Source organism: Staurois parvus, unplaced genomic scaffold, assembly GCF_062004578.1.
Source record: "Staurois parvus isolate SC_StPar_1 unplaced genomic scaffold, SC_StPar_1.0 ptg000154l, whole genome shotgun sequence".
Taxonomy (NCBI): domain Eukaryota; kingdom Metazoa; phylum Chordata; class Amphibia; order Anura; family Ranidae; genus Staurois; species Staurois parvus.
The window spans coordinates 20,384,534-20,409,879 of record NW_028317950.1 but is presented as its reverse complement, the minus strand read 5'-3'; the positions used below and the strand labels follow the sequence as shown (position 1 = coordinate 20,409,879).

At 41.7% G+C, this 25,346-nt stretch overlaps 1 protein-coding gene across 3 annotated transcripts in view; it reads left to right on the top strand.

Annotated features, from left to right (window-relative positions):
• FKBP15 (FKBP prolyl isomerase family member 15) overlaps positions 1-25,346 on the top strand; it is a 79,526-nt gene that overhangs the window by 33,688 nt on the left and 20,492 nt on the right. For 2 of the 3 annotated variants that reach the window (XM_089675191.1, XM_089675189.1), the window contains exons 12-24: positions 207-326; positions 2,157-2,262; positions 2,720-2,826; positions 3,410-3,521; positions 3,842-3,951; positions 4,044-4,157; positions 6,682-6,776; positions 7,202-7,304; positions 9,176-9,208; positions 11,288-11,459; positions 11,554-11,690; positions 12,625-12,771; positions 17,214-17,303. In XM_089675191.1, the coding sequence (XP_089531317.1) occupies positions 207-326; positions 2,157-2,262; positions 2,720-2,826; positions 3,410-3,521; positions 3,842-3,951; positions 4,044-4,157; positions 6,682-6,776; positions 7,202-7,304; positions 9,176-9,208; positions 11,288-11,459; positions 11,554-11,690; positions 12,625-12,771; positions 17,214-17,303 (1,446 nt within the window). The remainder of the gene's footprint in view (positions 1-206; positions 327-2,156; positions 2,263-2,719; positions 2,827-3,409; positions 3,522-3,841; positions 3,952-4,043; positions 4,158-6,681; positions 6,777-7,201; positions 7,305-9,175; positions 9,209-11,287; positions 11,460-11,553; positions 11,691-12,624; positions 12,772-17,213; positions 17,304-25,346) is intronic. The other variant, XM_089675190.1, reaches the window with a different exon arrangement.

Genomic DNA, 25,346 nt, shown 5'->3' with positions numbered 1-25,346 from the left:
CCTGTGTCTCTATGTATAATCTTGTTTCCATGTAAATTTGGTTCTAACTGTATCGGCCCTTTGCATGCGTAGGCTCTGCATCCTGACCCAGTGGTTTTCTTCTCTCAGGATAGATATAATTCACTGCACATATGTGTCCTTACTGCTTTTATGATTCTGTGAACCTTGTAAAGCTTAGCTGTTAGCTGGGTTTTCCTATCTTGCAGAACCCGGACATGGCGAAAGCAAAACTTATCTCCAGGATGGCAAAAATGGGACAACCCATGTTACCTTTCCTTACTGGCAGCTCAACCCCTCAGCCAGATTCCAGCGACTCTGAAATTGAGGTAAAACTCTTAACTCTTTCCTTGCCTCCATGTGCCAGCACTGAACACCTATATAGAAAGCTGCCCCCATAGGCAAAGTGAATGTTTGCTTTTTAGGACTGTTAACAGGGAATTTAAAGATAATCCAGTCACAGGAGCATTTGTATAAGAATCGGAATGTTCATTCTTGAACAGTTAAAAGGGTGCAAGCTTGCCTATGAAAGCTGTGCTATATATTTTATCCCTTATTAAGCTTTGGCTTAGTTTCATCCTGCAGCTTGAGAGTCAGGGGTTACCTGAACTGGTGATGTCCTGGTAACCACGTGATCTTACATCCTTTCTTTGAAGTCCCGATTGTAAGTAACATTCACAAATGGCAGAACGCTATAGTTTAAAGAAATATCAGCAAAAACTGCACTATTTGTTTATATTGGTATGCTTAACCAGAAACTGGAAGATTGTTTAACCGCTTCCATGCCGCCCTATAGCAGAAATACTGATACAGGGCGGCACAGGTGTGAAAAAATCACGTGTGTGTGTGTGTGTGTGTGTGTGTGTGTGTATATATATATATATATATATATATATATATATATATATATATATATGTGTGTGTGTGTGTGTGTGTGTGTGTGTCTATGTATATATGTATATCTGTGATTTTGCAGTTCTGGGTAGAGGGTGCGTGTGCGCCCTAACCATGCCGCCATTTGCGGCCTCAGTTGTCAATCACCCGGTGATTCCCCGATGGCACCTGGCGATTGCCGAGTATCGCCGACGGGGGAGAGACCTGTGTATATACAACACACATCTCTCCCCTGTCAGCTCCTGCACTGTGCTTTTACATACAAAGCAGCGTGCTTATAGTGTAAAGCACGCACACAGTAAAACCGCACGCAGTTAACCCTTTGATCCCCCCATTTGTTAACCCTTTCCTGCCCAGTGCTATTAGTACAGTGTCAGTACTTTTTATTAGCACTGATCACTGTATTGGTGTCACTGGGGATGTCAGTGACACCAGGTCAGCTCCACCCAGTATCAGAATGCCCGCCGCAGTCCTGCTATAAATTGTTGATCGCTGCCATTACTATTAAAAAAAAAAAAAAAAAATACACGTATTGGGATTTTTTTTTTTTTGTTTTTTTTTGTTTTGTTTTTTTTTTTATGCAGCTCTGTATCGCAAACAAAGCAGCAGCAAATCTTTAGGGTGTCAGCAGATTAACCTCTACATTTTCAGCACAGTGCTGAAAAATAGAGAACACCTGAGCATGTGCGTAACAGGGTAAGGCAGTGTATTACTGGATTTTAAATATTATATGCACTTATGTTTTAAATAGATCTGCAAAAGGAGCCAGTTTGAAGTGATCTAGGAGGACTTGATTTTCTGATGAAAGTTCCACTTTAACTTCCACACATACTTTTCACTGCCGGGTACTTCTGTTGTTTAGGAACATTTGATACTTCCCAGCTTTATAATGTGCAGACCTGGGTGCCAAAGCTACTAATGCCAGTCTTAAGCAGTTTACATGGTACAGTTATGAGTGCAGAGGAAGTAATTATTACCTCTTATTAGTGTCAGTTATCAAATGAACCCATTACTATTTCTACTCCATGTAAGGTACAGGTTTGCTTTAATGGCAAACAGCTCAGGAAGTTCATATTGATGATCTACACTTTAAAATGTTTGGCTTTGTTAATCAATTCTGGTTGCTTTTTTTTTTTTTTTTTCCTCCTTCAGAGCAATGAATGTTATAACCTACATTATTATTGCCCCTCCTTGCTTTCTGCCCTCTATATGTACACATACCTTAATCTGATTTTTCTATAGAAATGATGATGTTCTTGTTGTAGGATCCCAACACTCAGAGGATTTCTCCACATCCTGCTGCCCCTCTACTTGTCCGGCCCACCCCACAGATTAACCAAACTGCTGCTACCACTCACATTCCTGCTCCAGGTAATTCTTCTGTACATATTACGCGCACGTGTGTGTGTTCTCTCATTTGGAATAGTAGAAGTGACTTGGAGGTGCTACAGAACGTCTTCAACATTACAGAGCAAGTACAGTTGGATGTGACTAACTAGTATTGTCATCTGTGAATGTTTATACTTTTCGTTGACCATTCCAAATTGCATGACAAGTCGCACCCTATTGCTGGCAATGGAACCGTTCAAATCTGTGCAACCGATTTTTGAAAGTAGCTCGTGCACTATTTTCGGCAATTTCAGGTGCGACTTACATAGCCATGAAGTCGCACAGATGTCAGTCAAGTTGCACCCGAAATTGCACTGAGCTACATCTTTGAAATCAAACTACTTCACGTGAAGTAGCACTTCATTTCAGCATTTCAAAGTTGCATTCAATCTTAACCAGAGCTTATTGTCTTTTTTTTTTTTTTTTTTTTTTTTGACAGTCCTGCAGCAACAACCAGTGTCCGGTCTGCCATCCTCATCAGCTGCTCTGTTACCTGTAGGGCCCATCACCTCCCAGGCCCTTCCTGGCCAGGCACATGCCTTTCAGGTATTGAACAAATGATTCTCTCTTCTTTTCAGTCTCCTCTTTGAAGTTGATTAAGCAGAATCCAGGATTCTGGATATCATTAACAATAGGAAAATCATGCATCCCTCCTTTTTAAACTCTATTGCTGTTTTTACCATTATTAACTAATGTGGTAAACATTACACAGCTACTGCTCTTACTGTAAAAACACACTTTCTAAATTGATTGAATTTCTTTTTCCTCCACAACTGATGTCTCCTACTTTATTGCCCACATTTTTGTACTGGCCATGAATACATAATGAATATGGTAAACAAACCTCTTTTCTTGAAATTGAGCTTGCCTGAATTTTTTTTTTTTCTAATCTTCCTCTGATATTTTCCAACTTTTTCATTATTTGCCAGACTCTAAACCTTCTCCACTGTAGGTATAGGTTTCTGTGTATGGAAGTTTTCGGTTTTCTATTTTAGTTTTTTTTTACTGTTGGTTAAACTAGATGGACTTGTGTCTTTTTTTCAGCCTGACTTTGAAACCATGGGGGTGCTTCTTTAGCCCAGTCCTTGTGACCTTAACATGATGTCACTGAAATCTTCTTCTTTTTCAGCCATACTCTGGAATCCAGTATGCATACACACAGAACCCCACCACCGGAACCCAGCTACAGCCAGTTGGACATGTCTACTCCGCCCCTGTGCAGCAGCCAACTCCATATCAAGGTACATAGAGCTGTTTATTAATATTGTAGGCTTTTTGGGATAACAAAAACATTTTTAAAGCGCAAATCCAACTGAAACCATTCTGTTCATTTGAGAGGCATGGTGCAGAGTTCACTTTCTATCCTGGGTTTTGCTGTTGCGCTGGAGCCTGGCAGGTCTATCCTACATCTCCAGTGTAATCTGTCCATATCACCCAAGACAAAAGTTGAGCCTCAAGAATGCTATATGTAGTGTTTTTGGGAGTGGATTAGTCTCCTACCTCCTCCTTGGTGGCTGCTTTACCAGTCTGACATAGTGCTCAACACACCTTCTTTATCCAGCCTCAGGTGACGTCACCTCCTTCTTGATGACAGAAGCCCGACAGCAGAACACAGAGATCCGCATGGCAATCGGCAAAGTTATCGACAAGATTGACAACTTGGCCTGTAAAGTATGGAGTACTTCCTGCTTCTTATTAACCGTTTTTTTTTTTTTTTCCTCTGAGCCCCTGTCATCTTCACATGTCCTTGTCCATCTGTGCAGGTAGACATTCTGCAGAAGGACAACTCAGCTGGAGCTTCCCATCTGCTCCCTGGGATTTCATCCATCACTATGGAGAGTGCCATGATCATGAACAACATTCAACGCATCATCCAGGTAACCAAGCTAGGATCTTCTGTTACCACAAGTTCAAGCTTTAATCTGAGTTCTCTAGAAAAGAATGAACTTTCTACTTACACATGCTGCAGGGTTGTGTAGTCATGTATGCATCTCGGCTTACTAAAGCAACTCTGCAGCTAGATAAGTTTTTAAAAAGCCCAGCTTGCAAAGATGAGGGTTAATACTTTTCCATCCTGCCATATGCGTGGTTGATATTTGCTCTGTTTCAAAGCTAAGCTTTCTGAAGAATCTTCAGTATCCAACACTTTCGTGTGTGGGATGCCTGATCTGCCATTGTGAACTGTGGTTCTATCTGCTGGACTGCTATGGTACTACAGAACACAGTGGATGCCAGCAGATGGAATGATGGTGTGCAATGAGACACCAGGCATCAGACATTTTGAGTTTATTTGTTTAAATGTAATTTTATTGAAAAAATTAAATAGCCCCTGTACAGAATTTTGAAGCAGTAAGGCAAGTGGTATAAGCAGCAGCATTAGACGTGAACAAGCAAAATACTCGACAGCTAAGAAAAAGTGAGGGGAAAAAAAATTAAATGCATAAAGCTATCAATGAGATAGCACAGCAAGAAGAAACTGAGAACTATGCATAGGTGAAAAGAAACACATAGCCTAATGTTAGTCCATGTAGATATCAGAGTAGTAAGGTAGAAAACAGTAGCTTGTGAATCACTGCTATGGATCGTAGACCAGAGGCTGTAGGTACTCCATATAAACCAACCTCAATAAAAACCGAAGAAAAAAAAAACAAGAAAAAGAGAAAGAAAAGAAGAGACGCAGAAGGCAGATTGAAGAGAGCATAAAAGGTAGGCAGCAAGGGAACACAAGGACAGGTAGTTGAAGAAGGGCCTTCAAAACGGTCCCCAGCATTCCAAGCCCATTCATAGATAGGAAGTGTGTTTTTATCTGGCTGTGAGGGCCTCCATAAGTTTATTCTTTCGAATACGGGAATGGAATGCTAGTGCAGATGGGCTTTGAGGCTGCCACCAAAAAAGCTATTGGACATCTTGCAGCCAAGAACACGTCATGTTAGTAATTTGATGTCCTTAGGCATACTGGGTGGTAGAAGACCAAGCAAGAACACGGTTTGGTCAAGCTGAACAATTACTGGTAGAAGAGCATGTAAAAGGGCTTGTACTCCTAGCAAAAAAGGGCTGAATCGTGGAACAAGTCCAATACATACGAAACAACATTCCTAGGCGTTGTTGGTATCTTTGGCAACAGTATGGAATAGTTGGATTGATAGAGTGCAGGAGGTAAGGAGTATGGAGTCTGTGGTAAAGAACTTTGTATTGCTTCTCCTAATGAGTTGTACAGATGGAAGCTCTATGTGCATTACCCCAAATTTTTGTCCCATTCCTCTAGTGTAAGCTCTCTTGAAAATGTGTTCCCATTTCACCATGTAAACATATTTAGGGGAAGTATTGGGTCCAGGCATCATTAAGATTTTATATATTTCAGAAACTAGACCACTGCAAGCTGTGCCCCTAATGCAAGGCTTTTCAAAGGGGGGTGGAGGAAGGAAAAGTTAAGATGGGAGAAATTGTGCAAAATGTTTAATTTGAAGGTAGATAAACAGAGCCTTAAAAGACAAGTTGTATCTTTCTTTTAAAGTAGCTAAAGAAAGGAATGGTTTTCTTTTTGTGTTGTTTTTTTGTTTGTTTTTTTTATTAGTGTGCATGTCCTCGAGACAAGGTTTACCGTTTTTTTTTTTTTCTTAAATACAAAACAGGCCGGGATTTTTATATAGCAACAAAGTTTCTATAAGTTCTCAAGGCTGTGTACCCATGCTAAGATAAACTAATTGCCAATATCACTTAGTAATAGGGTGTTCTAAACTCAATGGGTTGCTCTAAACATGATGGGTTAAATCTCACTAACCCAAAACTACATATATTGTTAGATCTAGACTAAGTGTAGACAGTATATATGTTGTAAATATTTTGTAAAATGTTCAAAGTCCACATGTACAGCATACTTGCTGGATAAGGTGTAGAGTGAGAATTTATACATCATTAGCCTCAGCAGTGCTTCCTCCAAGCCGGCCTCTGTGATGTTCAACCTGGTGTCAATCTTGTGGTGTCAGCCTGATGTCACTTCTGATATACTGCTCACCCTGGAACTGCCAACTACAAGGCAATGGGGCACATTTCTCTTCCACCAACCACATTTGTCACAGTCAGTCCCCTCTCCCTTCCCTGTTTTGTATATTTAAAAATAAGTGTTCTAGAAAACGTTATTTTATTTGTCTTGGTGGGTGCGTCATACTTGATATTTTATAACTTTTTGAAGTCTCAAGTCACTGGACCCAGCATGGAAAACAGATTTGGAGATCTCACTGCTAGAGTTTCTTTAGAGATCAAAAAAGCCAGAAAGAGATTGAACTGTAATTTATATGCATATGAAAACTATTTTTATGGTACTTTGGAAGGACAGAGTTTAGTAGAAATTGAGAAAAGAAATTAGGAAGTTGACCTAATGACATCTATTTCATGTTTCAGGAAAATGAGCGACTCAAGCAGGAAATTCTAGACAAAAGCAGTCGCATAGAGGAGCAAAATACAAAGATTGGGGAACTTCTAAATCGTAACCAAAGGTAAGGCATTTTTCCTTTTTTTTTTTTTTTTTTTTTTTTCCCCTTTGTGTCTGCTAATTTTGCTATACAGTGAACTCTAATTATCAAGAGAAGCAGACATTCGCAGACAACCATCAGCAAAAAAAATTATATATAGGTATGCCTCTCCAAAAATAACACACGCATGTAAATGCTTGCAAAAAGCTATCAAACTCTTCTTATGTTTAACACTTCCCTAGAAGAACACTCAAATCTTTACCTCACTTGTATTGCTGCACACATTCCTATATCATTTTTTTTTTAAGTCAAAGCCAGTTACCCTATTTGTATGTCTTTTAGAGGCATCTGAAGGTACTCCACACATGTGTACAGTGAATATATACTCAGTGCAGATAGGGTGGCAACTGAAACAGCCCTGTGCTTATAATGACTTCTTTCTCTTGTAGGTATGTAGAGCAAAGCAACATGCTAATGGAGCAGAGAAATGACTCTTTGAAGACATCAAGTGATAACACACAAGCCAAATTACTGACCGCCATGCAGGAAAAGGTATGTCAGCACTATGGGCGCCACTTGTTGTACACATTTGTAGAAACTAAAGTTGCTAACTAGTATTAAGTACTAGCAACTAGGGGTGCCTACACAAACTTAGACTTTCACTGCCTCCTCCATGCCTGAATGCTGGTCTGCTCTTAACGGGCAAAATTCTTGCACTGCTGGCCAGCTTACCCACTTCCTTTTTGCTCCCCATATATTTATTATAGAAAGGCTGCCTAGTGATGGGCTTATAGGAGGGACAAGGGACAGGCAAGCTCCTTCATTATCAAGAAGTGCTAGACCTTTGCCCAGAGTGACCCACTAAGTATAGGGTGACAAAGATGCTGTGGGTATGTGCAGGCATCTTCTAGGTGATTAAATCACTTTAAACGCAACCTGTATTGAGAGAAATATAAATAATACCATCACTGCACTTCTTGTGAAAATTCTAGCTGCCTGGCTGTCACTGGGTGCAGTACTTGGAAACACTGATGTAGAACAAGCTTGCAAATAGAAGCCAGAGTTAGGCCAAACCTCCTGTTTTCCTGTGACTCAGAAGGTAGCCTGTAAAGCTGACTCCAGACAGATGGGAAAAAAAAAGAGACACCAACTCATGCAGGTGTGTGGTGTTAGAAAAAAAAAAAAAGAAAAAAGTGTGTTCTTTTGTTTTCTAACCAGTAACTAGTGTAACTCCTTGATTACCTGACTTGGTATTAGCCTTTTACAATCCCTTGTACAGGGCTCAAACTGAGAGAAGGAAGGCAGCACTAGGAGCCAATCAGGTGTGCTTCAGTACTAGTGTGTTCACAAGGACAAGAGAACAGAATTGTATTGCCTAACTGCAGTACAGAAAAGTCAGGTCTCCAGTTAATTGAATAAATATACAGAAATACTAAAAATCCTTTGGCAGTTAAAACATCTCTCATGCATGTATACCATCTGTGTATTTAGTTGTTTTCCGTGAGTTTACCCTAAAGCTAAAGTTCAGCAGAGGCTGGGCAAATTTTGATCTATGTTTGGGCAGGCTGGTTGTACAGAAGTTGATCTACCAATCAACAACTGCACAACCAGCCTGGTAGAAAACTTCTGCAGGGTCAGCGCAGCCAGAAGTGCTGTCAGTGTATTCTGATGGCAGGGAAGTCCACCTGCTATCAGAATACACTACCCCAGCGGGAGTGATTTTCCCATCCAATTGAGTGTGTAGATGGGGAAATCGGGGATTTTTTTTCATTCAGCCAGCTGGTTGAATGAAAAAAAAAATGAATGATGTTTATGCTGCCTAAGCAATTCATTCAATCTCTAAACAGGCAGGCCTATATTGCTTAGCTGTTGGTAAATCAAAGGCTGGCCATAGATGGCTTAGATTTAAGTTGATAAGGAATTCAAGCTGTGAGTGTTCTTGTAAGCACCACCTGCCTCATCAAAAGTTGGCTAAATTTTCCACCCAGCTCAGCTGATTTTTATCATTTGAACAGTGACTGCATCCCGTCGGATACAACTGCCGATCAGCAGTGCCACTGTATTCAAGCACAATATCCAACAGTGGAGGATTCACAATGTTTAGTGTGGCTAAGATAACTGATGTTCTTGCAGGCTGAATAGGATATATATATTTGTACTTTTTATATTCTCTGTGTTTGGTGGCTGGATGCAAACTAACAATCTCTGCTCTTTATAATCTAAGTGAATATAACGGCAACATTAATCTGCTTGTATTAAATAATAGTGGTTTCCAAGTTCATGAACCTCTGTCTGGTCCTGGTACATCCCTCCTTCTTCCTCCTTTTTTGTTTTTTTTTTCCCCTTCAGAAAAAGCTGCTCTTATCTTTCTTACACTCTGATTGGCTGGCTTGTTCTCACCAATGCTGCTTTCTTTTTCCCAGCATGCTTTGCACATAGATGAGGGCACATACCAGGTGAGGATTTTGGGGAGCTCTTCTCTTTCTCTCTCTGCATTTAGCTTTTCTGCTTATTTTATGTAATATTCCAGAACAGAATTTTCTTATCATGCAAATCAAAACTTTTATTATTGTGTGTGTGCTTGTGTTTTGTTTTTTTTTGGAACGATGGCAAGTAAGTAAACCTTATACAATAGGGTGTTAAAACAATAAAGCTAAACTTCAGGCAGCTAAATACCTTGCAGAAAAACATATGTTTACTGTTTTACATGCCAAAGGAGTTGCAAGTCTTGCCAGGCAATCGTGTGTACTCACCTCTGTCACATAGGAGCCAGGAAATGTCACACTTCTTTCCTTGTTAATAGGCAGCCTTTCTGCCTTCAACCCTCTCATTAGATGATGATTTGGCCTCCTCATTTCTGTCCTATGTATAGGAACAGTAGTGTTAAACCAGAGAGTAGCAAAATGATGAAACTGACTGGCAGAGGTGAGTGCATCACAAAATTACAAATCTTTTTGCAGGCAAAATGGTAAAGATTTCGAACTGTATATTGATCAGTTTTCCTTGCTATGACTTGCTATGTCTCCAAAAGCCACAGCTCAAGCCCACCCTGTAATCCCCATCTAAGGTACATTATTATTTACAGTCAGCAGCCCAGAACAGACACCACATCCCTATTACTCAGCTGGAGACCAAAGGGCAGGTGCCAGGGCTAATTCAGAAGCTGTACTGTGTAAAGGATTCTGAAGCGAAGGTGGGTTAAGCTTTCTTCAAAACGAGCCTCTTAAATAAAAGCATACCAACATATTTATAATATTTAATTGACTGTTAGCTAATGCACAACCAGCTAAGGAGTCTTTCCTGAATAAAACAATATTGTGTTCAGTTGGATGGACCAAAAAAAAAAATACAAGCCGCTGGTAGATGGAGTATTTTTTTCAGTTTAGAGTATAAACATTTGAAGGACTAGTCCTTTAGCTGATCCGATTCTAGTTTTGGCTGGAAGGTGAAATGTTTGACTCATTGGCTGATTTCTTATATCCTTAAAGTGATTGTAAAGGTATTTTTTTTAAAATAACAAACGTGTCATACTTACCTGTTCTATGCAATGGTTTTGCATAGAGCAGCCCTGTTCTTTCTCTTCTGGGGTCCTCTACCGGCTCCTCCCCATGCAGAATGCCCCCATAGCAAGCTGCTTGCCACTCCATTGAAACACACACACAGCGTGGCTCTGCCCCACTCCCCGCTCTTTCCTCACAAGCTGTAATTGACTGCTGCCTCCATGTCCAGTGATGGGAAAGAGGAGAGAAACGCTGCTCTGACACAGAGCTGGGTCAAGATCAGGCTTCAGTAAGTATTTAAGGGGGGCTGGAGGGGAAGCTGATCACAGAAGAGAATGCATTACGGTAAAAAAACCTTCTGCCTTTACAACCACTTTAACCATCACCAGCATTTGAGTCCCCGTTCTGCCTGCTATCTACCTCTCCATCACAGGCATTACCAGGTGGTGTATTTCTGACTGCTAGATATTACCCTGTCTACAGAGAAACATAGGGCTGTCATTGACCCCTTCCTCTGCCTTGATTGACCCCTTCCTCCACCATTATTGACCCCTATCTCAGCTGCCTTGCTGTCGTGGTGACCCTTTTGATTAAATACTTTAATACACAAGTTGGTGATCCTGGACAAGTATACTTATTGTTTCATGATCTGCATATTTGCTCCAGGTTAGAGACTTTGTATTAAAGCTACAGCATAGGCACTAGGCATCTAACATTTAAAAAATGTTTATTAATGCAGCCCCCTGTATATCTTCCATGGTATGTTTACTTTAAATTATGAAGATGGCAGCAGAAGTGAGACTTCTCAGAGGACAGAGATGGGAGTAACAAAGCTCAGAATTCCTTGCTTTAGTACCGAAGATTAAAAAAAAAAAAAAAAAAAAAAAAAAATCAGGTGGTGATTTAGTCCACTAGTTTCCATCCAAGACTAAAGCTTTAGTGGACAGACCTTTTATTGCTGGTTGCTATAGGCAACAACACTGTTTTCTAGATTTGATATATTAGTGAGTGGTTTGCACCCCTTATTTGTCACAGGCCAAGGTGGCAGAGGAGTTGTCAGCTGCAACTGGCCAAGTATCCCGTCTACAGCTGGAGGTCACCGCTTACCAGAAGAGGGAGATGGAGCAGAGGACACAGCTAATGGCGGCCCAGCAGGAGGCAGGGAAGTGTCAGGCTGAGCTCTCCTCTCTACGGGCACAGCTCATAGGTGAGCGACCTCTCCACGTTCAGTGAAAGTAGTAGTGTAAGCCCTTCATCCTTGCATATACTTTAACGAATCTTACATATAACATCTCTTTCAGAAGTGAAAGAAACATCAGAGCAGACCAAGAATCAAGCCAAAAATGAGAAGGAAAGCCGGCGGAACCTGGAGCTGCGATTGGCGGCTCTGGAAGAAGAAATCTCTGACTTGAAGGTGGAGAAGCGAAACTTAGAAAAGGTGATCTCATTTGTGCCAGACCTCCATTATGTCATACACCATTTATCAGTACTTCATGTGGATGATGTATTAGGTGCCTGCATCACAGGCCACATTTAAAGTGGTAGTAAAGTTGTTTTTTTACCTTGTACCTACAGTTAAGCCTATAATATGGCTTACCTGTAGGAACTGTAAATATCTCCTAAACGTGCACCGGCGCATGCCTTCTGAAGGAATGGCAGCTGAGTGGCGTAGAAAGTGACTCATGGGTAGGAGTGGCATCATTGTGGCTGGACCATTCAAGCCACCGTAGCCCACCAACCTGGAAGAAGGACCGGGGGAAGATGCAAGCACTGTCAGCAGTGACAACACACCACTGAAGGGCTTTGTTTTAAGGTAAGTAGTGTAATGCATACTAGCTATGACACTGTCTTGCAGTTTTTTTTCTTTTTTTTTAAAAAGGAAGTGGTTTACTACCCCTTTAAAACCCAACTCTCACCAAAACTTTGCTTTTAGCTTTGGATAGCGTGGAGAAAGGTTAGAACTTCTGTCAGGGCTTTTCTTACTGCCTTTTTCTCCATGGGGAGATTCATCCTTGCTTCCTTTATGTATTTAGTACAGCAGACTAGTTTAAAACAAACATTACCCATCTCATTTCCAAAACCTCCCTATTGTATAATGAGTCTGTCCATCACTAGAACAACCACTAGGAGTCTTGGAAGGTTTTGAAATGCAGTTTTCACTGACGGTAACCCATGCTTATGTACCATTCTACATATGCTCAGTTTGACTTGCCAAGGTTTGTGTGGCATTTAGGAAGCTGCAGGTATTATAGAATATTGTATAGGTCTGTATCTTTTTTGGCATCTGGGATGGCATCCATTTTTTTAAATTGTTCAGACTACATGAACCATGTATGTTTGTATCTACAATAACCTCCAGTTTTGTGACACAGAGCCTAACAGAGAGGAAGAAGAAATTTCAGCAGGAGCGGCAGCGGGCAGAGGAAGAGCAGGAAGAGCTGAGGAAAAGTTTCCAAGATGAGACCGAAAACCTAAGGCAGCTTCTGAAGAAAGCTCGAGAGCAGGCAGCAGCAGAGCAGGTCAGTAGGGTCAATACTGTTTTTTTTAAAAGTTCAACTTCAGCAAATTTTTTTTTTCTGATGACTCTAATACAGTGGTTCTTAACCTTGTTGGAGGTACTGAACCCCACCAGTTTCATATGCGCATTCACCGAACCCTTCTTAATTGGAAAAATAAAATATGATTTTTAAAATTCAAAACATAGGTATATATTTAGGTATATATTTATACATAGGTGCACAAAATGAACAAAACCGTTAAGAACAAAGAACAAAACCATTAAAACATGATTTTCACACAAAAACAAAAACATACCGTAATAATGAATATTTACTGCACGAATCATATGAGTCGGGTGTGGGTCTTCACCTCCGCCGAACCCGCGAGACTGACTCGCCGAACCCCTGGGGTTCGATCGAACCCAGGTTAAGAACCACTGCTCTAATACTACTGTCATTTCCTTGAGTCACAAGGACAGGGAGTAAAGAAAAGTCTTTCAAATTGTGTCACAGATGGCTATGAAACCTTGACATAAAAGTTCTGGCATCAAAAAAGATTGCAGTTTAGCCATTCTGTTTCCCATACCTGGCTTAAGTTTTTTTTTTTTTTTTGTTTGTTTGTTTTTTTTAATTCTTTATTTAGTAGTCCAGTGAATTAAAAAATGCGATACAGAGCATAAGCGAAGAAACATTAAACAGCCCCATGTGAAAAATGGATCACTGGGTACTTTAGATCATGGCAGCATTGCTTAACATATACAAATACAGGGTGAATGGGTAAACCCCCGGCGATATTGCGCATGATACCTAGGAGCAGTTAACAACCAATAACAAACATTCCAAGCCATGTCTTATATTTTATATGTAGAGAAAACACTCTTATAACAGTAGACTGCAGAGATGGGATAATACAGAGAATAAGCAGTGGGTTCAGTGAGAAATAGGAACGAAAAAAAAAAGGGAGACGCAAGGAGAAAGGGAGAAAAGGGGGGGGGGGGGAAGAGGGGAGGGTTCCCCTCCCTCTTGAATTGGGAAGATGTTGAATTTTCTTCCATATGCAAATCAGGGCTGAGAAGCAAGCTATGTCTGATCTCTATAAAAGAAATAGGGAGTCCAAATCTTTCAATATTTGTGCTCTCTTTGCTTCAATATTCTGGTAAGATTTTCCATTTCTTGAATCTTTTTGATCCTCGCCTTCCAATGGGCTATAGCAGGGGGGCTTGTACTTTTCCATAATGCCAGAATACAAGTCCTCGCAGCCATGAGCAAGTGTTTTATGTAAAGAGCGTTTGAATTTCTTGCTAGTTAGAGGTATGACATTCAGGAAGTAAGCAGCTGGGTTTTTGAAGATAGTCACTCCTGTTCGGTTATGAATTTGATGTTTCCACCGCATTCCAGAAGTCCTTTAATTTTTGGCACTCCCAGAAGATATGAATCGGAGTCCCCACAGATTCCCCACAGTGCCAACAGGTATTAGGGACCTGAGGAAACATACGGTTCTGTTTGGCTTGGATTCTGCACCACCGTGTGAGAATCTTATAGCCTCCCTCTTTGTATCTACTAGCCAGGGAAGTTTTATGGGAGAAGCAAATGATTGTCTCCTTCTGGGCCTGCGTAAAGGAGGTGTTGAAATCCCATTGATATAAGAAAGGAAGGTTGGGCATTTCGCTCCAGTCAATTAAGAGAGTAAAAAAATTAGATAAAGAGTGTGACAACGGTTGCGTAACACACCATTCCATAACTCTAGTCAGATGTGAAGCTTCATAGTATTTTAAAGGGTCAGAAAGCAATCCCTGATCTTGGGCAGCAACAATATGGATCTGCGAATTCACTGATTTGTCAGCCCAAATGAAGTGAAGGAGTTGTACCCTCAAGTCTTTCAGGGAACTCTGTGTGACTTTTACTGGTAGTGTTTGGAATAGATAAAGAAGACGCTGCATCACGTTCATTTTTAAGACATTAGTCCAGTCGAACCAGGTAAACGTCTCCCTGTCCCAACATTGGAGATCAGATTTGAGTTGGTGGAACATTAGTGAGAAAATCGTGCAAAGGAAACAGGGAATATTCGTCCCCAAGTAGTGTATATGAGAGGTTGTCCATTTGAAGGTGAGAGCTTGTTTGAAGTCTCATCGCAGGGGGTATTTCAATGCCCATCGCCTTGGACGTATTGTAATTTATTTTAAAATTAGAGAGTTGGCCATATCTGTGTAATTCCCTTAAAAGGGATGGGAGCGTAATCGAAAAGGAAGTAATAAAAAATATTAAATCCTCAGCATAAGCGGCAAGCTGAGATTTGGTGGTACAGTGCCTTGAGAAAGTATTCGTACCCCTTGAAATTTCTCACATTTTGTCATGTTACAACCTACTGGGATTTTATGTCATAGACCAACACAAAGTGGCACATAATTGTGAAGTGGAAGGAAAATGATAAATGGTTTTCCGAATTTTTTACAATTAAATAATTGAAAAGTGTGGGGTGCATTTGTATCCTGTCCCCTTTACTCTGATTCCACTAACTAAAATCTAGTGGAACCAATTGCCTTCAGAAGTCACCTAATTAGTAAATAGAGTCCACTTGTGTGTAATTTAATCTCGGCATAAATGCAAGCTGTTCTGTGAAGCCCACCAGACAGGGTAAAGTTGTGGAGAAGTTTAATGCAGGGTTAAGGTATAAAAAAAATCCCAAGCTTTGAACATCTCATGGAGCACTGTCCAATCCATCATCTGAAAATGAAAAGCATATGGCACAACTGCAAAATTACCAAGACGTGACCATCCACCTAAACTGACAGGCCGGGCAGGATTAATAAGAGAAGCAGCCAAGAGGCCCATGGTAACTATGGAGGAGCTGCAGAGATCCACAGCTCAGGTGTCAGGGCAGGGCTGTGGAACGGACAGGTAGGCCTAGTGGCAGGGTAACGCACTGGCTGACGACAACCACCACCAACAGACCGAAGTCCCTCAGGGCGCGGAGTCTAAGTCCCAGGCTGCCCTTCACCAGGGCCCCTGATGGTGGGGATGGACTTGACGCAGCCAGGAACCAGGTCGCGGCCCCCGAGACACCCCGGCTGCGGTAATGGCCGCCGCCAATGGCGTGTAGCTGGTAAGAATGACAATAGCGTAGTCAGGCAGGCCGGGTCGACAACAACGGGACAAAACGGTACAGAACAGTAGACAGAGAATCACAGGTCACGGGCCGGGTTCAGCAACGGAAGGTCAGATCGAAGGAAAACACAGAGAATGGTCTTAGTCACAAGCCGAGTCAGATACCAGAAGAGTCACGAGAGTATACACAGAACTGTAGCAAGACAAAGACACAAGTGCAAAGAGCATGTGCGGATCACAGGCTTATATGTACTCAGCCACACCCCTCTGGAGGATGGACCTCAGAGACCTGAAGGCATAAAAGATTCCTACCATGCTCAGCAGAAATCCAAGATGGATGCCAGCACATGGAGTAACATAACCTCTGGGAAAAGGTAGGACCTTGACATCAGGTGAGAGAATCTGTCCACAGGAAAACTATTAGTCGTGCACTCCACAAATCTGGCCTTTATGGAAGAGTGGCAACAAGGAAGCCATAAGAAGTCCCGTTTGCAGGTTGTGAGAAGCCATGTGGGGGACACAGCAATATGTGGAAGAAGGTGCTCTAGTCAGATGAGACCAAAATGGGACTTTTTGGCCTAAAAGAAAAATGAGCAGTGAAAGGGGACAGCCCTGGCGAGTGCCATTATGGATTGAGAAGGCGTCCGAGAGAACATCATTAACCCGTATTCTAGCCGAAGGCATGGAGTACAGAGAGGTAATCCATTGCAGAAGGCCGAGGCTCTGAGGTCTATATGTTCTACAGTGGCTTGCAGGAAAATCCAATCGACCTTATCAAATGCCTTTTCCGGATCCACTAATAAAAGCACCAGAGGCAAATGACAGGTCTGGGAATAATGAATTGCGTTCAGTACGCGTTGCGTGTTGTTCCTGCCTTCCTTGCCTGGAGTGAAACCAGACTGATCAGTGTGGATCAGGAAGGGGATATGAGCGATCAGTTTGGTAGCCAAAATTTTTGTGACGATTTTTAGACCAACGTTGAGATGGGAAATTGGCCGGTAAGTGGCACGATGAGCAAGATCTTTCCCTTCCTTGGGAAATAACATTACGGGGGCTTGAAGTGTAACACCAGGGATATTTTGGCCATCTCTCAGGGAATTATAGGCTGCTACAAATTGTGGGGCCAAAGAAGCAGAGAACGTCTTGTTAAGTTTCTTTTTAACATGTTCACGTGTCACTTTTTAAGCCGTTACTATTGCTTGTCAAGATGGCCAGTTATTTTTTGCAAGTATTGGATGGCCAAACCACAAACTGGTAGCTTAAAAAAGTTCTTGCTTATGATTTATGTGAAATATTTTTGTCCAGTGAAAACCAATCTTTTGCAACAGATTAAATGTTTTCTTCTCTTTTTTTATTAGCTATCATCTTCCTCTTCCCGCGATCGTGATGAACAGAAACTCTTGGAACTCCAGGAACAGGCCACACAACTACAGCCACTGAAAGAGAAGGTGATTCATTTACTAGGATGAATGGTTTGGGGGTTATTTACTTTTAAGCAAACCTTTGCAAGGGCTATGCGTTACATACTCTTTAGTGACAACATTAGTAACCAGGATCATGCTACTGGCACCCCTTCAAAGTGACAGTGCAGGTGCTTCGTAGATTTCCAGTGCTGTTACAGGAAGACGAGAAAATTGTCAACTCTATACAAGCTCCTAGTTGAAACTTGAAAATTACTCGGAGCTTCCTCTCTTTGCTACCAATAGATGAATGAAATGGAAGAGGATCAAATAGAAAAGTAAATGAAGGGCTGGAAATTAACTGAACCTGCTGCTTTGCCCTACACATTGACATCTGCTATGTTACTGGATTACTGTAAAATAATTTAGCTATTTGCAGTAAATTTCCGAGGTGCCTCTATGACCAAGCCTTGATGGACGGGCCGAAACACATCAGAGGGCGTGGATAGCGCGGTTCTGAGGCCACTCCATATACCTAAAAAGCCTGACTCCCGGGGTTGGTTTTGAGCGGCATCCGTTTCCCCTCACCTCATAAAAATCCAAGAGTTACACATGTAGAAAACAGTGCACATTAGTCTCATATCAAAATGCAAGTCTTCAAATTAACCAAAGAGTGACATGTTGTCAACCGTCACTGTTTTCTTCAAACACAGAATTAAAGTTCAGAACATTTTACAGTGAGGATATATATGCTTAGATCTGATCATACCCTAACCCCAACAATGCTGTTCATAAGATAGAGGAACAATAAGGTGGTACACCTGTAGTACTGGGGTAAATCAAGTCTTCCACTGTGGGCCCAGTGGACGAAAGGCAGGGTAGACCAGACAGCGCTACCAGTTACTGTAAGCCTGAACACAGGTCTAAGGTTAGCTCATACTCAGCTTTACAGTTGCAAGAAAAAGTATGTGAACCCCTTGGGATTACGTGGAGTTTTGCATGAATTGGGCATAAAATGTGCTCTGAACGTCATCTAAGTCACAACGATAGAAGAACACAGTCTGCTGAACATAATACTACACAAACATTAGATGTTGCCATGGTTTAATTGCACATAACATGTAAATATTCACAGTGCAGGGAGGAAAAAGTATGTGAGGCCCTAGCTTAATGACTTCTCCCAGAGCTAATTGGAGCCAGGAGTGAGCCAACCTTGACTCCAATCAGTGTGATGATATTGGATGTGTTGCTGACAGCTGTCCTGCCCTTTAAAAACACACACCTGTTTTGGGTTTACTGGTTTCAAGAAGCACTGTCTGATGTGAACCATGCCTCGCAGAAAAGAGCTCTCAGAAGACCTACGATCAAGAATTGTTGACTTGCATGAAGCTGGAAAGGGTTACAAAAGTATCTCCAAAAGCCTTGATGTTCATGTGCCCACGGTAAGACAGACTGTCTACAAATGGAGAAAGTTTAGCACTGTTGCTACTCTCCCTAGGCATGGTCGTCCTGTAAAAATGACTGCAAGAGCATAGCGCAGAATGCTGCATGAGGTAAAGAAGAATCCCAGAGTGTCAGCTAAAGACCTACAGAAATCTCTGGCACATGCTAACATTTTTGTTGACACATCTACAATAAGGAAAACATTAAACAAGAATGGAGTACATGGGAGGACACCACGGAGGAAGCTATTGCTGTCCAAAAAGAATATTGCAGCACGTTTGAAGTTTGCAAAAGAGCACCTGGATGTTCCACAGCACTACTGGCAAAATATACTGTGGACAGATGAAACCAAGATTGAGTTGTTTGGGAAGAACACACAACACTATGTGTGGAGAAAAAAAGGCACAGCACACCAACATCAAAACCTCATCCCCACTGTAAAACATGGCGGAGGGAGCATCATGGTTTGGGGCTGCTTTGCTGCCTCATGGCCTGGACGGATTGTTGTCATTGATGGGAAAATGAATTCCAGAGTTTATCAAGACATTTTACAGGAAAACGTACGACCATCTGTCCGCCAACTGAAGCTCCGCAGAGTATGGGTGATGCAACAGGACAATGACCCAAAGCATACAAGTAATTCAACAAAACAATGGCTGCAACAGCACAGAATACGCCTTCTGGAGTGGCCCAGTCAGAGTCCTGACCTCAACCCGATTGAAATGCTGTGGCATGACCTTAAGAGAGCGATTCACACCAGACATCCCAAGAATATTGCTACACTGAAACAGTTTTGTGAAGAGGAGTGGTCCAAAATTACTCCAGATCGTTGTGCAGGTCTGATCTGCAACTACAGGAAACGTTTGGTTGAGGTTATTGCTGCCAAAGGAGGGTCAACCAGTTATTAAGTCCAAAGGTTCACATACTTTTTCCTCCCTGCACTGTGAATGTTTACATGTTATGTGCAATTAAGCCATGGCAACATCTAATGTTTGTGTAGTATTATGTTCAGCAGACTGTGTTCTTCTATTGTTGTGACTTAGATGACATTCAGAGCACATTTTATGCCCATTTCATGCAAAACTCCACGTAATCCCAAGGGGTTCACATACTTTTTCTTGAAACTGTACCTCACAACATGTGGGGAAAAAAAATGAGAAAAAGAAAGTAGAAAGAAATGGTAGATAACAAAAAAGTAAAGAATAAGGAAAGAAGTGCACCCTGTCCAGGTAAGACTAACAAAAACAATTGCATCTTATGAGGCATCCAATAGATTTTTAATCCAGGGATGCAAGATTCTATCAAAGAAATCAAGTTTGTCTTTCAAAATCGCTGAAAGGTGTTCATTAACCATGATCCAAGATAGCTTGGACTTCAATAGATTAAATGAGATCATAGGACATTTCCAAGACCTGGCAATGGAGAATCTAGCAGCTACAAATATAAACGCTATGAGCCTTCTCATGTCCCAGTAAGGCTTGTAGTGGCGATTTTGATTGAGGTTCACCTGGGTAAAAGAATAAATAAAGTTATAAGTATTGATCCAAAATTTCCTTTTTTTTGGGCAAGTCCACGAAGTGTGGAACATCATGCCTTCCTGGCCTCAACCTCTGAACACAGCGGGGAGGTCCCCGGGAAACAAGACGCCAATCTCACCGGTACCATGTACCATCTTAGGAGAACTTTATGATTTGCTTCAATCAGTGAAGTGCTGATGTATGTTTTGAATGGATATTGTGCCATTTTACATCAATCCACCACTTCCAATGTCAAGATTTTATAGATTTTGGTTGCATGACTAGTGTGTTTGTTGAAGTTCCTGCATACATATTCCATTGTAATAGAAGGTGTTAAATCAGAGGTTCGGTTCAAAATAGCTAAGAAATGCATTATTTGAGTAAAACGATAGAATTCTGAATTAGGAAGCTGAAATTTTTCCTGCAAGAATTGTTTCGACAAGATGCCTCTATGGTCACAGAGGTCTGCAGTCCATAGCAGGCCCTTCTTGGTCCACCAAGCAAAGTTTTGAAGATGGAGACTCTGGGTGAAATCGGGTTTACCAAGCAATGGGGCCAATGAAACCTAGAGAGATTTAAATTTATGAGTAGTTGATAATCTGTCCCATAAACTCAATGAAAATGACAGAGTTGTAGACAGTATTACCGATCTGTCCTTTTTTGTCCGATTTGCCCGCAACCATATCAAATGGTTAATTGCCTTGGAAGGATAGAGAGAAGATTCCAAAATCATCCAAAACAGATAAGATTGCTGTGTGTAAAAGTGGATCAACTGTGGCAGGCGTGCAGCTTGATAATATTTGACCAGGTCGGGTATTTCCAATCCCCCCCTCAATTTAGGCGTGTATAGTGTGTGCCTAATCATCCTGGGTCTCTTATTTCCCACATATAAATTTCAACAACCTTTTGTTGAAACAATTTTGTCCGATATTTTGATCGAAACAGGCAGAGTTCTGAACCAATATATTATCATCGGTAAGATATTCATTTTATATCGAGTACAATTGACTGAACCATGAAGGGGGATTGGCAGTCCATCTATTGATGTCTTCTAATAATTTTTTAAAAAGTAGAGGATATATTTTTTTTTTTTATTTTGTTTTTTTGGTACAAAGTATGAAGAGAGGGGGTTAGGAAAATGCCCAGGTAGGGAAGGGCTTCTGATTTGCCATTGAAAGAGAATGAATTTTGCAAGGTATGGACTGTGTGGACTTCTAAGGATATATTAAGCACTAAGGACTTAGTCTTAGGATGCTTTACATCCATTTCAGGCCTTACAGTCAACCACTCTAAGAGTAAATTAGGGATTGAGGTAATTGAAGATAAAGGGAATCATCAGGATGTCATCCACAAGCATGGCACATTTGTGTTCCCGATCCCCACAGTAAACCCCTTGTATATCCGGTGAGCTTCGAATCTTACTTGCTAAGGGCTCTAAGGCCAATATAAATAAGAATGGGGATAGGGAGCAGCCCTGTCTGGGACCTGTATGTATATTAATGCATTGGGAGGTATACCCTCTAACAGTTGAGCCCTGGGTTCGCTATATATTGACCGTAGTATTTGGAGGAATTTGTTGCCAAACCCATAGTGTTCCAAGGTAAAAAAGGTATTCCCATGATAAGGGATCAAAGGCCTTATGAAGGTCTAAAGACAACATGCCTCCTCTTTTTCCACACTCGTCTCAATTGGAATGCAAAGCTGAAATAATGTTGATTAGTTATCTGGTTTGATATGGTTCCTGCCTGTTTGGTATAAACCCCGCTTAGTTGGGGTGGATGTATTTTGGCAAGAAGGTGTTCAAATGGGTAGCTAAAATTTGTCATTATTTTGAGATCCACATTTATCAGTGAAATTTGGAGTTCGTACAATCACGATGGTCCTTGCCTGGTTTGGGGATGGCATGGATGAATGCATTGTTTTCATGTGGCAATACAGAGGTACCCTTTCTCAGATTCATAAAAAAGGAACTTAAATGGGGAGTCAAAAGCTCAGCATATTTCCAATAATGATGTCCAGAAAAACTGTAATGTCCCAATGCTTTTGATGGGTTAAGACTTTTGATGGCTGTCAGAATTTCCCCCTCCGTAAATTCCCCTTCCATTAAGTCTATGTGGTTGTGCACTACTCTGGAAAAAGGGATGTCCCGAAAGAAGTGTTCAGCTTGAATTTTAGAGAACAATTTGGGAGAGGCATAAAGTTTGGAGTAGAAATGGAAGAATTGTCTTAGTATCAACTGCGGATTCTGGGTCAGATGGCCATTTTGCATGCGTAATTTTGGCAGGGCCAAAGTATATGGCCGGGGGACAAGTTTTCTCACCAGTAGCGTATTGGATTTATCCCCCATAGTACAGTAGTGGTGTCTAGACCAGCGGATATGTTTCTCTGCTTTTGTCATTAGACTAAGATTCAGAGCTGTTTGCGCTGTATCAGTTTTGTGCCTTAAGTCTAAATGTGGATTAGCTCACTGTTACCGCATGAGCTGAAGCTCCTCATCTTGTAGTTTTAATCTGTTGTCCCAAACTCATTTAGCTCTGGACGTGATCTGTATCAATTTATCACGAATGGTAGCCTTGTGGGCTGCCCAAGTAATACTTGGAGAAGTGTCCGATGAGGGATTTTTATTTCAAGTATTAAAGGAGGGCCGTTTCCTTTTTTTGAAAAATTAAGTGGGTCATTGAGTAGTGAGGTATTGAGGTGCCAGGAGGGCAGCCTGAGCCTAATCTACAGATCTGATAGCGAAATTTAGACTGAAGAGTGATCTGACCACGGGGAAGGAATAATTTTTGCCAATGAGACAAAGGGAAGTAGTGGCGATAGTATAAACAAATCATCTTTTCGCAAGGTTTTGTGATCGTGGAAATAAATGTGTAATCTCTCATCGTCGGGTGTCTCTCCAAATATCTATAAGATCATAGGAATGCAATATTCTTACCAATCTATAACTTTGTTTGGGGTTATGTTTAAGGGTTGCATTGTGGGGGTTAGATTTGTCTAAGATTTGGTCCAGGGAAGTATTCCTATTACCCCCTATATATACGTATCCCACAACATAAGGCATCAAAAACTCTAGCACAGAGCAAAAGAATGACCTGTGTTGGGTGCATAGTATGAGATTAGAGTGACTGTACGTTCATTCATTTTCCCCACCACCATAATATCTACCTTCATTGTCTCCTATAACTACATTAGGTGTGAAGGAGACTTTCTTTGCTACACATATCGCTAATCGCCTTTTCTTATCTGGTCCATTTGACAAACAGAAAGTGGGGTATCTAGCATTCAAATATTTGGGGGAAGATGTGCGAGAGAAATGTGTCTCCTGAAGTAGCAAGACATCCATCCAAGAGAGGAAAAAGAGGTGGGGATGCAAGGAAATATGTGGAGCATTTAGAGTTGCCATGATTCTGTGGCCTACTGGAAGTCCAAAAACTGTTCACAAGTGTGAGCTAGAGATTAACTGGAGGAAGTGTCTTCAAAAGTGGACGATGTCCCAGGGCGAGACAGCTGGTCTCTGCAGACAAAGAGAATAAGCACCAAGGAGCATCACATAGATGGTCAGGTGACGGGTGAAGATCCCCAGGAGGTAGGCTGCTTCTGTTGGTACCACAGAGGAGAGACCGGTTGTGCTGCTGCATGTTGAGCTTTAGTTGTGGGGAGAGTCTTTTGATATTAGGGCCGTTCCAAAAGCACCTCCTCTCCAGACTGGAAGTTGGTGAAGGAATGTGATTTGCCCTTGTATGTAAAAGATAAGTGAAATGGAAATGGCCAGCGATAATTGGTGATTAACCAGGTGTGCAAGCATGGGTTTCAGTGATCCCCTCTTCTGGATCATTAGTTTGGATATGTCTACAAAGGTTTGGACTGTGTGCCCAAGGATGGAAAGATCACTCTTGGTTCTAGCCTCCATCATGATCTTGTCTTTGATTCTGTACAAATGTGGCTTTACAATGACATCTCTGGGCAAACCATCAGGTCTGAGGACTGTTCGGGTACGATGGACCCTATCTATTTCCAGCTGGTGAGAAGACATTTCATGTATCAGGTCCTTAATCAGGGAATGCACAGCCTCCTCCAGGTCCATAAATGAATTTGGGAGACATTTGATCCTAAAATTGTATCTCCTAGACTGATTTTCCAGGTCTTCTATTGGCATTCAATTGAGCTAATTGCCCCTGGAGGGGAGAAATCATACTAGCATTTTGATTTACTCTTTACTATTCCATCCATTTTAGGTTCAGTAGTGTCCAGCCATTCTCCAATACTCTGAAAGTCACTTCTCAAATTGGTGGTAATAATATTACATGTCATAGACAATTCTTGTTGCAGGAGAGCAGAGAATCTGGCAATAAGCACTGCATCACCTGAGTAAGCATCTGGTTGTACAGGTGGATGCTCTTGTGACAGGCTAGCCTGGCTCGAAGGTAATTCTTTGAGTTCTGCCATGTTCTTGTCCATATGAAATGCTGAAAGCTCCAGCTCTTCCCCCAGGGAGGCAGGAGAAGGGGAAGGTAGCTGATGGTCCGCTTGTGGGGTGGCCAGGAGCTCTTCTTGGGACTTTGAGGAAAAGGGGTCCCGAACTACACTGACCTACAAGGCTGGTGGTAGATAGGGTGAAGTAGGCTGCTGTACCTGTGGGATGCCAAATGCTGTAAATCTTGTGTCCCGAAGCCACCCTGGCTCTAGAGGGTTGCTGTGATGGCTGAGCAGGGCTTGCTGAATGGGACTGCTGTGTGGGCTGGGGAGGATTTTTCTTCACCGCCCTTGCTGTCATCTGCTGAATTCTGGGCTCCTGGATCCAGGGGTGTAGCTCAGCTGTTGATCCCTGAGCCCTAAAAAGATAATTTTAGCAAGAAGGCGACCAAGAGCATGCAGATCCCAGTCAGTGCATGACCGTTTCTGCGTCTGCATGCATTCGCACTTTTAAAGAACGTTTTTTATTTCTCTCTCCTCCCCTTCCTTGTGTGAAGGGGAAGAGAGGGGAAAAGAGATCCAGCACTGTGCACAGCTGCATCTCTTCTCCCCTCTCTTCCTCTTCACACAGAACTTGAAAAACAGCAGAAGTCATTGGCTTCTGCTGCTGGCAATCAAATGCAGTGAGGAGAAAGTGTGTGCCCTCCATAGTAGCCAT